This window comes from Geospiza fortis, unplaced genomic scaffold (genome assembly GCF_000277835.1).
Source record: "Geospiza fortis unplaced genomic scaffold, GeoFor_1.0 scaffold55, whole genome shotgun sequence".
NCBI lineage: Eukaryota > Metazoa > Chordata > Aves > Passeriformes > Thraupidae > Geospiza > Geospiza fortis.
In genome coordinates, this window is record NW_005054308.1 from 10,351,800 (window position 1) to 10,364,322 (window position 12,523).

A 12,523-nucleotide genomic window follows, 5' to 3' on the forward strand; every position below is an offset into this window, starting at 1 on the left:
GCACCTGTTGCATTCCACAGCAGCAGATAATCATTGTTTACATTTTGTTCCTGAGGCCTCTCAGCTTCTCAGGAGGAATAATCCTAAGGAAAGGATTTGTCATAAAAGATGTCTGTGACAAGGGGCTGCACCTGCCAGCTCACAGGGCACACACACACCCTGTGCCATCCTGAGCACCCACTGGCAGAGCCTGGGACTCATCTTTCATGAGCAGGAGGAACCAGGGTGTAGATTTACAACTGCTCACTGAACTCCCTTAACCTGCAGCTCGTGCTGCTTTAGGAAGGGACGCATCACTTCACACTCCCACAGCAGGCACATGTGCGTTTTCCACTGCACCTTGTTTATATTTAGCTTTTGGCAAGTTTCTTCCTCCCCTCAGAAAGGCGAGACTTGTAAGGAGAAGTTGTATCTTTGAGCTGATGGATTAACAGCGTTTCAGAGTGGAAACAACAAACTTGCTGCTAGGAAAGTTCTTCCTCCAGGTCACCCCTGTTCTCATAAAGGGAAGGCTGGGCCTTGCAATTCCAGAATTTGAGGCTAAAGTTAGAATTAGGCTGTCATCAGTACAACAAAGGAATTTCCTGACACATCCAGAATGTCTTTTCTGTCAATAGAGAGCAGGGTTGCAAACAGAGAAATAAAAAAAGCCCATTTGGCAATGTCAGAGGTTTGCAGGAACCAACATCCATAACTAACATCAAATAACTAACTAATAACTAATAACTAACATCAAATAATGAACTAATAACTAATATCAGCTACAATGGTTTTTTATCAATCCAAGAGTTGAAAGGACATGGCAAAAAAACACTCTCACCTTCCTGGTGGGAATGTCAACAAACTGGTAAAGCAGCATCACAGAGATGAGCAGGGTCATTCCTAAGAAGGCTCAAAGAGAGAATTCACAAATCTTGGTGTGATTAAGGCAGGTCTGGGGCAGAACTAACTGCAGCTCTCTGATGGACAGGAGTGCCACATTCCTCTTGGAAAGAAGGAGGTGAGATTGAAGTGGTGACCCCAAAGGAACCAAACAAAAGGGTGGCACATTTCAAGTGCCAGCAAGCGCCAGAAGGATTTCAAAAGCTGTACCTACACTAATATTAACAGAATATCATAGAATCACACAATGGTTTGGGCTGGAAGGGAGCCTAAAGAGCATCTCATTCCACCCCTGCCATGGCAGGGACACCTCCCACTGTCCCAGGTGCTCCCAGCCCCGTCCAGCTGGCCCCGGCCGGGAATCGCGGGGCAGCCACAGCTGCTCTGGGCTCCCTGTGCCAGGGCCTGCCCACCCTCACAGTAATTTTTTTTTCCCTAATATCCCATCTAACCCTGCTCTCTGTCAATTTGAAGCCATTCCCCCCTGTCCTGTCACTCCAGGCTCTTGTAAAGTCTCTCTGCATCTTTCCTGCAGCTCCTTCGGGCACTGTGAGGCCACAACTGTGTCACCCCAAAGCTTCTCCTGTCCAGGTGAACAACCCCAGCTCTCCCAGCCTTTCCTCCCATCCTGGTGCCTCCTCTGGGCTCTCTCCAGCAGCTCCAGGTCCCTGCTGGGCTGGGGCAGCTCTGCAGGTGGGGTCTCACCTGAGCTGTCCCTGCCAGCGCTGGGTGAGTGGCACGGAGGGCACAGCACCCAAACACTGCAGTTTTGTTCTAGAGTTGATGCTTCAGCTGCCTCCCCTGAGCAGAGGATGAGCTCACTCCCTCAGCAGGAGCTGCCTGCCAGGGCTTTATGTACACTTGAACAGTTTCAAGTTTGGACCCGAAATATTTCAGGAAATGAAGTAATAAATACATTATTTCACCGAAGATTTCCACACCTCCAAACAGAAGAATCCTCTCTGACATCTCTGGAATCTGAGAAGAGCTTTTTCAACAACTCTGTAAGATGCTGTTAAGTTTTTCATGAACAAGAAGCAAAGAATGTGAGACAATCAAAAACCCCAACAACTTTTAAGGAGAACTAACTAGACAATGGCTAAATTCAAACGGCCTCTAGCAAAGGGAAACTCTGATACCCATAGGAGCTCATATCAGAGAAGGAAAAATATTAATTCCTCCTTCAGTTTCCAGTATTTGCCCATCCCTCCCTGGCACAAAGGCAGGAGGGATGCCCTGGCCATGGCACCCAGGCTGAATTTCTCCCAAAATCACTGATGTGGAATCCCTGCAAAGACCCAGCAGAAGCTCTGGAGTGAGCAGCAGTGGAATGTTCTCATGTACCATTCTGCAAGGTCTGGTTGCACTGATTTACCTGAGGGGAAAGGCTGTTCTGGAGCTCTTGGGCTGGATTTTGGATTCCAGTTAATCAAGCAGAACTGGAACACATTCTCATGTGGCACTGGGTCACAGAACAGAATTTGGACACTATAAATCCGCAGCAAAAAGATTAATTTTTGTCCCTTTCCAGAAATTAATACTCGCTCACAGAGGAAAAATGGTTTTGTTCTTCAGGCAGATTATGTTTTTCCCCATGAGAACCAAATATTTAAACATCAATCTTCTTTTTGAAGCGCACTGCCTCTACTGTAGGTACTTCAGCACATCCTGAAAGTCAGAGGCTGTGAGCATTCACTACAACAAATTACATTTATCATGTCAAAGATGATTAAGAAAAACTAAAAACCCAACCAGTATCATGGCTGACATTCCACTTTTAGCAGGTCAGTGGTGGTGTAAATGCACCGTTGTCATCTTGGCTCAGCAGAAAGGGTCCACAGCTGTGATTCACCCAGAAGAATGTGGGTGTTGAAACAACACTTGGTTCTCCACCTCCCATGCTCACCAGCATGGAGAGGTGACATCTATTTTTCAGCAGATACCACATTTGGAGCTGAGGTCACTAATTCCTGGTGACATTACTCACTCTCAGTAACGAGTCCAGTGTGGAGTGAACAACTACCTTAATTTCATTACACATCAGCAGCTTTGAGATCTCTTTGAATAAATGAGGCAGCCTGGTGATGCTGAACCAATTTGTTTCACCGACAAAAAACTTGAAGTGACTTGCAGGGACAACGCATTTTCCAGCAGAAACAGAATTCACTATGAAGTTAAACAAACACCTGGCAATTCTACAGCAGGAGTGACTGAGCTACACAAAGGGGGAATTATCAAATACAGAGAGAAAAATCAACTTTGAGGGTGTGGAGGCTCCCTCACTGGGGATATTTCAGAACTGTTTGGATGTAAAAGGTTGGATCAGTGACCCACTGTGGTCCCTTCCAACCTGACCCATCCCGGTGACTCTGAAACAAGGGGTTTAGGGTCAGGAGAAATGCCATCCCTGATTGTTTCCTTCTTGGTAAGAAACATGACTTCCCTGAGAAAGAGATGGGCTGCAGAGGCTGAAAAAGAGAAAGGCAAGACAACAACAGCACGTAGACACGGGGTGGAAATAAAGAATAATACACCTTTCCAGGCTGAGATGGCTTCCTGCTCAACAAAAACCCTCACTCAAGGGCTCCAGTTGAAAAGAGCACAAAGAAATAACAACTCCTCTCTTCAGCCCTTCAGTGGGAGGCTGATTTGGGCAGTGCCACTCAGATTTCTGTGGAGATCCCTCTTCTCACACAGAATTTATGTGTCTGCAGTACAATTAATCCACTCCCAAGGCAGGAATGAGTTTGTCTTTTCACAGCCCCTTTGAAACCATGGCTGTCACACCAAAACCACTCTCCTCTTTTTGCTCTGAACCTTGCACAGCAGCTAACACTGCATCTTTAGGCAATTTTCTCTGTTCTCTAAAGTGAAAGAAGGCTAAGCTGGCCTTTGAGAAGCTTTTTCACGCCAGAACTGTTTCCTTGCCACTGCACAGGGAATACAAGTGGGTTAAAGCAGTTACCAAACCTTGTTTACCCTTTTGCTGGTCCGCTGCCCCTCCCCATTGATCGGCAAGGAGCTGCAAACTGCAGATAAACCCCAGTGAGATATTGCTGCTGGTTTCCCCCATTTGTCAAGTCCTCCCTGCAAAGGGGACCAGAGCACGGCTGCAAACCTCAAACCTCAAGAAGCCAAGAAGCCAATGAGGTCACTACTTCTCCACACACACCAAGTCCTGACTAAACAAAGAGCTTGCCTGTTCTTTACAAAGTCCACTCATTACACGCTCACCAGTAAACCCAGTTACAACGTGGAAGAGAGAATTTTTACTGTCACACGCTGTACTTGTCATGTTCAAGAAATGACACACAAGCAGCCCATGCAGACATTAAGTTTTAAAAACTCAGTCTTGAAAAAAAAAAAAAGGTGTTTTTTGTCAAAAGAAGATAAAGTACTCTATTTGTTACACTGGTTTTCTTCTTCAGGTGGACAGAAAAACTGCTGCACTGTGCATTTCTGGGAACATTCATTCAAAACAACAATCCCAGATGGCTTTTGGTGAAAAAAAAAACAAAAAAATTACAGCACTGTGGAAGATACAGAGAGAGCAAGGCAGGTGCCAAACACAGCCCTGGACAGTTAAGCCTATGCCAGCTTACATTTGGTTTTTGATAAGAGTCACTTTGAGGCAGGTCTGTCTGATAACAGGCTAGAAAACATCCACTGCCTTTTCTTTGAGAGCATCTGTCATCCAGACATTCTAAACAAATTCATTTTTAGGCCACATCCCTCAGAATTACACAAGCCTCTCTAATTACTTCATGTAGATATCAGTGAATCCAGCCAACTCCAATTTCTATTTAAGTGCCTTTAAAGAGACAAATCATCCTCAGCTCTGAGGATTAATCTTCCCTGGAGACAAGGACATAACCTTGGGATTTGTCACTTGAAACACTTCTGTTCTTCCTCTTCCCATTGCCTATCTGCCTCCTTGAACCTTTTTGTTGTTTTACTGAGCAGAGAGCAGAGATGGCTGGTTCCATCCCCTTTATTTGGGTTCCCCACAGACCTGGTGCAGAGACAACCAGCTCTTCCCACAAGATTTGTATAACTGGGTCTAGTTTGAAGTTTGATTTCACGACAGAAGAGCTGCAGGGGCAATTCAGGAAACCAAGGCAGGTGTGAAGCAAGAAGAGAATGAGAAACCTCAGCCCCACTTGAGGAAACACATCTGAGTGCACATGAAATGAGCTGGAACAATGGTTCTGGAGAGTCTCCCCCATCCCACCACATAGCTTTGTTTCCTCATATCCCTGCTGCTCCCACCTCTGGAAGACCCTTTCCTAGAGACAGCACAAGAGTTTATGGACTATGATTCATTCAGTAGCTGTTACTATTAAGGCTCTTAGCAGAGACAGCAATTACAGCTGAGAATCCACTTTGCATAAAACACTTCATCATTTTGAAGGAGGGCATGGGAGGCAGAGAGAAACTCAGTCATGGTAAATATAACTTGGATTAAGTCCACCTGACATTCAAAGATGACTGTGCACAAACAGGCTCCATTTTCTCTCTCCAGGAACACTTCAGAGGAGGTTGGTGCTGCGAAGGGGAGGTCAGAGTTCAACCACCCTGTCCCAGCACCTTCCCTTCTCCCCTTCCCAAATCAATGAACCTTGGAAGCAGACGGGGAGTTAAACACCCAGGCCATGTTGGTTATTTTCCATGTGAATTCATGGTACCAGAAGGAAGCTGTGCCTGCTGTCAGAGCAGGATCACTCAGGCTGGAGACACCAGTGGAAACGCCCTGGCTTTAATCCCCAGCGGTATTTCTAGAGAAACCTTCCCACCAGAGGCATGCTGCTGAGTGACAGGGAGCATTTCTAGCTGCGTGCTCTGCTGGCTTCTCAGGCAGCTTCTCTGCTCATCTCAGCAAAGCCTGAGCATTACAAGTGCCCAAGGGAAAACCTGAGCTCGGGGATGGCCCTGCTGGAGCAGGGAGGTGGCACCAGGGACCCTCTGGGGGCCCCTCCAGCCTGACCCATCCTGTGGAACTGCTGCCCTCAGACCTGATCTCTTGAGACAGACCAAAAAAAAAAATAAAATAAAATAGATGGGGCTAGAAAAAAAATAAGAGAAACCAATTGGCATAGAGAATACTCTGGGGTTACTAAAAAAATTAGATTTTAAATAAAAATCCGATCTCTTAGCTAAGAGCTTCCAAGCTGTTTGACAGGCGGCAAGTGTTGCTCTGTTTCCTTGGGTCACTGCTCCCAGACAATGACTTTGGGACAATTTATCCCTGCTTCGTCAACAGAGCTGCTGGGCACCAGGAGCCCAAGCCATCAGGTGGCTTTTAAGCTCTTCAGAGGCCATCTAGCTCTAAATAAAACCAAGCAGGCTTAGGCACAGTCTCACTCCACCAAAGGCAGGCAGGTACTTCTATCAGAACACGCTTTTCTGGCTCCATTCCCTCCTACAAAGCACATCAGACACTCGTGGTAAAATCTTGAAAAGCAAAGCTGTTACTTCTGTAAAATGGATAAATCTAAAGCCACCAATTTAGCTTTCAACATGACAGCTCAAGCTGAGGGGAAATACAGAGGTAGAACAAACAGCACAGCTGCGTCAGGTTTGCACACAAGGCACTCTTTTGATTAGCAAAATACCATTTACTTAAAAAATAAAATCCCAGACGCCTGTCTGAAGTAGCTGGGGGGAGTTTTACTGCTCACAGTTGTTGAAACCATCCCTGGAACTCCCGTGCCCAGGACCAGAGATAAAAAGATTAACCTCTTTACTTGTTAAATTGATTTTATTCAGCAGTGTAACAGCTGGGGTGTGCAGAGATGGCCTGAAAGATCACTTACCCCATTCCCAAGGACAGAATATGTGAAATAAATAAAACAGCAAAGATGGCCCTGGAGAACAGCTGGGGTCTGGGACACAGAGAAAGCATGAGCAGGACACAACTCCCCTCTGCTTAGTGACCCTGCCAGGGGCTGGGCATCACCAGGAGAGGAGAGGAATAAAAAGAAGCCTGGCAAGGGACAAACACTGCTCAGCAATGCCCTGGGCTGGATTATGTTCCCCAGGTGCTTGAGAGCTGCTACAGGGAAAAAAAAAAAAAGTCAGATGTGACCAGAATTTTGGAGCAAGACTGTGAGCTAGGAAAGGATGGGCTTTAACTGGGGAAGCATCAAGAAAAGCTTGTCCTTTTAAAGCAAAGCCTCCCTTACTTGACACTAAAAAAGTGGTGAGTTTCAACACCCCCCTGCATTTTTAGTTCCTGTGCTCCTTGCTGTACATGTGCTGGGCAAAAATCTCCAATTTTGCTTCACAAACCTAGCAAAGAAAGAAGAATTTCTACACATAGTAAATTCATTCTAAAACACGTGAATAAGTAGAGTTGCCTTATTCCTACACCTTACTCTACACCTGTATAGAAAGCATTAATTTTTCTGTTTTCATTGAGAAATATTAGCTCATGATTGAATTCTGAAATCCTTTCTCTAGCTGTTTTTCTTCCCACCCAAAGGCAAGTGCATGTTCTGACAGCTCTACAAGAACACTTAGCTCCTACAACCCAGCACAGACAATAAAATCAATCACTCCCAGTCCAACCGAGTAGGTGAAATGTGTTTAAATGAATGGGAAAACAATGGCAGGAAGTCAGCAGCAGGGGCAGAAAATAGGAACTACTGACTTTTGAGCACTTCATTCTGCTAATTCTTTGTTTAGATGACATTTCTATGTTTCCTGTCTGCCGGCAGATGAGAACATGATGTGCAGGGAGCAGATCAGGACAGCTCTGGCAGAGCCAGGCTGTGATCCCAGGATGAGCTCTGGGAGCCAAGAGACCTGAGTTTGTTCTGCTCACTGTGTAATTCCTGTTCCACTCAATTAAACCCTCCTTCTTCAGCTCGTTCATTCTGCACAGCAGCACCTGGCAACATCTGCCCACCTCTCCTCCAGCACGTGGCAATCTACAGGTGGGAAAATGCAAATATCTGAAGGTAAACTAGCAAAGCTCCAAGTTCCACCTGAAGGAATGGCTGGGGGGATTTTCAGGTTGGATATCAGGAAAAGGTTCTTTGCCCAGAGGGTCGTGGGGCACTGACCAAGGCTGCCAGAGCTCCAGGAGAGTCTGGACAACACTCCCAGTGATGCACAGGATGGGATTGTTGGGGAGTCTGTGCAGGGCGAGGAGCTGGGTCAATGAGCCTTGTGGGTCCCTTCCAGCTCAGAATATTTTGTGACTCTCTGATTCTTTGCAGGAAAGCAGCAGGAAGGTGGCTTTAGGAACACACACTGGCTGTGCTCTGCAAGAGCCCAGCTTGGTTCAGTACCAGGGCTGTGCCTGGAGAGCAGTTTGTGAACAGCGCTGGTGGTTTTGGGAATTGGGACACAAACTTTGGAGCGTGTGCAAAGTAAGATAAGCGATCCTGGTAATCGCAGTTTCACACAGAAAATAAACACTGAATACACAAACAGCAAAGCTGGGCCCCGAGTGTGAGCTGGAGATGCAAATACAGATTCAAAGCCCGACCAAGAAGCCGATACTTGTAAATACCAAGAAGTTATTAACACATTTTATAAGATTACACCCCCGTAACAGCAGATAAATTACACACCTCATTAAGCAATGGGCCAGTCCTCATTTACACACAATGGGACATTAACACACACACTGCAGAACCTGGGCTTTACTGGACAAACTCTCAGGGCTTCAGAATTACATGGAACTGGTTAATCCTCCATTCCTTTGAGCAAGCTCTGATATGAGCAGGACCAGACAGGGAGGTGGAGGGGCTGATGGAGTTTTAAACCAGTTGATCTGGACTGCAGGCAGGTGAAGACTGCAATTTTTCAAATGCTGTATGACTGACTTCTCCCTCCCAACACCACAGCCGTTTTCAAAGCAAACAGGATTTTTTCTGACCTGCTGGCTCTCCACACTTACAAACCCAGGAGTGAAATGTAGGAATACATTTCCTTGCCAGCCAGCTCCTCCCTCTTAATTCCAGTTCCAAGAACGTAATGAAACCAACAGAGGAAGTGTCTGAAACAAGGAGGAGTACTGAGAACAAGAAAACAAGGTTAGGCCAGGAGGACTGTCATTAATTATATAATCCAGCCTTTGGGTAACTGGACATTTAGGGAAAGGGGCTGAGAGAACCTTGGAGGCACCAGCCCGAGCACATTATGTCATCTGGCCTGCTGGTTACTTAGCAGGTACAGGATCTGCATAGGGACAGAAAAACAAACCCATTTATTTCTAGGACAAAACACTTGCAATCCTCACAGCAGCTGCTGAAAAAAGGCACAAAAATTCATACATTCTGCTCTCACTTAGACTGATTCCAAGTCTCCTTTTTCCTCCCTTCTGCCTGCTCTGTGGTTCTGTTATGCTGTCCTGCAGAACACCTTTTTGCCAACCATGTGCCGAGTTTTGTGGTTTTATTCTTCCAGTGCATATCAAGGAGTTCTCTCAGGAGCATACTCAGCAATTGTATTGCTGCAATATGCCAAAAGTGCAACTATTTTAGGTGACACTGAAGGATGGAAGACAGGAAGCAGTACATCACTTTTCTTTTTCCTGCAAAATAAAATGTGAGGCTCAAACACATTCCAAAGGCAATCAGGAGGAGGAGGAAAGTATAATCTCAAATACTCAAAGGTGGAGTCTTGCCAGCAAGCATTTTATTTCCTTTTAGGCAGCGAAGCAGGTGTCAAAATGAAGGATGGAAGAGAAATGTATTTTTAATAAAGTGAGCAAATTACACTTTGCTTCATCAAAACGGGAGAAAAGTGTCATGAAGAAAAAATGCTCAAGGAAGGGGACTGGTATTTAAAGGGATCCAGCCCTTTGCTGGACTGTAAGAGGCATTGTACTCCTGAGTGGGAGCAGCATTTTCTGGAGAACAGAGAGAATGGGGAAGAGCATTAAACATATATGGCTGCTCCCCAAGCCAAGCAGATTGTTCAGATACTTGAATGCCACAAGCTGGCTGGAACCTTCCTGGCCCAGAGCCGCCCTCAACTCAGAGATTCTGGTTCCTGCAGCTCCCCAGCACTTCCACCCTTGGTGATCCCCTTGGTCCTGAACATTTCTCCTTTTCCCAATGGGACACCTGCCAGCTCAGGGTCCTCAGCGTCCTGCCACATCCCCTTCCCACAAACAAACAAAAGTCCTGATCTGCAGCAGACACTGAACAAAGTTCAAAGCTGGGCTGTGATTTCCAAGAATTTACCTGCACACAACCAGAGAGCTATGGAAAAAAAGAGCTGTACCATAGTCTTTGCCACAGCTTCCAGGAATCACAAAACACTAAGGCTCTGCTGCTGCCTTGCACTGCTGAACACCTTGAAACAAGATCTGGGAAGAACTATTTTAGCATCAGAAATGTGCAGGTTTTATTTGGAGAAGCTGCTTTCTGGTTTAAGTTCCAGCTGTGCTTGCTCAACACAAAAATCAGAGATTGGTACAAAAGAGCATGAACAAATATAATATCTGGGGAATCAAGAAAAAAAGAAAGGGAGAGAGGGCTAGGTGAAGAAAACAACTCTATAAGGTTTCCCTCAAAATCACACAGGCCAATCCATACCTACTGCAGAGAGAGATTTCTCCATATCAGTAAGAGAAACTCCTGTCCCATACAAGGGATTAAAATATATTGTACTCTTCCAGAATATCAGTAACTCTGCAGTGACCAGCTCAGGTTCTCCTATTTAAATTCCAATCCAAGAATACAAGAATTTCTGTACAACATTCCTTCTACATCTCAGTCCTGGTTTTTATTTTCATCTAAGTCTGTTACCTACAAGCAAGTACAACTCTGCTGCATTGCCTGGCTTCCAAGTCAAGTCCCTGGTTTGAACCAATTTCCAAGAAATATCTGTCTGGATGCCCACTAAAAAAACATAACTGATACAGACTCAAGAGCTGCAACTCTGCAGGTTTATCACTGGTTTTTGGTCCAGATATAACCTGTTATAATGCAGCAGCCCCATTCAGATTTCAGTGCAGATTTCACGTTTCATTTAGAATGCCAGAGAATCCAAGCAAGGCTCAAAGACTTCACCTTTATCAGAAAACAAGGTCACATTTACATTACTGATGTTTTAGGGGGCACACAGTGGTCTGCAGAGAGGGACAGTCTGGAAGCCAAGTGATCTGCTGTAGGATATAATTAAATAAACACTAAGGAATCATGACCTGAAATCCTGTCAGCAGTAATACAAGCCTGCACGTTTTAACACAGCATTTTGAAGGCTCTTCTATTACATGCTAATCTTTCTGGCTTCTCTGAATTAAACTAAATACATCTTATTTGGAAACATCCTTCAAAAAAGAAAAAAAAAAGAACAGAAAAGCAAACACCCAAACATACACAATTCAGTGAGCTGCACTGGCCAACTACATCTTGTGTGTGTCTGCTATGATTATTACTGAAATACTCAGTCATTTCAGTAAAAAGAGGATTTACTACTAAGATACTCAGGCATTTCAGCATAAGGAAAATTTTGTAGATTGTGGCAAGGCTGTGGTTAATTTTTTGGCAGACCAAGTTTTCCATTTCGAGAGCAGCTGGCTCTGTACAGGAATACCTAGACATCACTTCAGGGCTTGTACTTGGACAGAAGACAAGAAAAACAGATGATTCCCCCCTCCTTCCTTCATTGCAAGACTATTCTTTCCTCACCACCTCCACCATTTGAACTACATGCCTAAAAAATACACCAGCACACTTCAAAATACAAGCTGAACAAGGTCCCCAGTTCCCAGTCCAGGCTGGTGGCATTGCTTCAGCTCTGTTTACAGTGTGATTCAGTCATTTTCACAGCAATGAACTATGATGGCATGAAGGAAGCATCTGTGTCACCAAGGAGTGAACAAAGGAGGACAGTTAAAGTTCAGAAGGAACAATGCAAAGCTTTCCTACAGAGCCAGACTTTAATATTTCCCCACTTACTCAGGAAAAGAAATCTCTACTCTGATGATATTTTGAGAGAAATGATGCACTAGGGACACTTAGAAAGAAATATTTACATACATGCACACCATGTATAATCAGTTATTTGTGGCACAAACATCAATAGACTCTGTCTGTACAGCTCTGCCTGCCCATCTGACTGCTGTGACTGCAGAATAATTTCTCAGGTGCCCTCAAAGGGCTATTGTTGAGCAAAGTTAGTCATGGCACTGCTTGGCACCCAAATCCACGTTGGTCATTACGTAAGGTGGCAGCAATACCACTTGGCAGGGTTGTTTACCAGTGGCATTGCACAATGTGAACTGGAACAGGCTCCAGACGTGGCTGCAGGTGGGGATGGAAACGCAGCTACTGCTGAAATGAGCTCAGTTTGTCAGAGCCTGCTGCCAATAATGCCAAGGTCACGGGGCTGGACTCGATGATCCTTCCAACAGAGAATATTCTCTCATTCTGTAATTCTATAAATCTGGAACTACCCAAACCAGAGCTGTGCTACAGCCCCTAGACATTGATTTAGGAACTGATGGCTACCAGCTCAATCACATACAGGAATTAATATTTTGGACAAAATCATTGCAACCTTATTGCTCTTATTGAAGGGAGTATGTATGGGTTTAAATTAGACCTAAGAGTTGTGGTGGGGAACGGACAGAGTGATGCTCAGACTTGTGACCTGGCACAGTTGTGAAATCGATTCCTGC

The 12,523-nt window shown here is 45.1% G+C and overlaps 1 protein-coding gene across 1 annotated transcript in view; it reads right to left on the reverse strand.

Moving 5' to 3' along the window:
• The window catches only part of ERGIC1 (endoplasmic reticulum-golgi intermediate compartment 1), a 37,676-nt gene extending 37,355 nt beyond the window's left edge, over positions 1 to 321 (reverse strand). Inside the window, exon 1 of the mRNA XM_031055222.1 lies at positions 248 to 321. Within this exon, the coding sequence (XP_030911082.1) occupies positions 248 to 321 (74 nt within the window). The remainder of the gene's footprint in view (positions 1 to 247) is intronic.
• Positions 322 to 12,523: the final 12,202 nt, after the last annotated feature.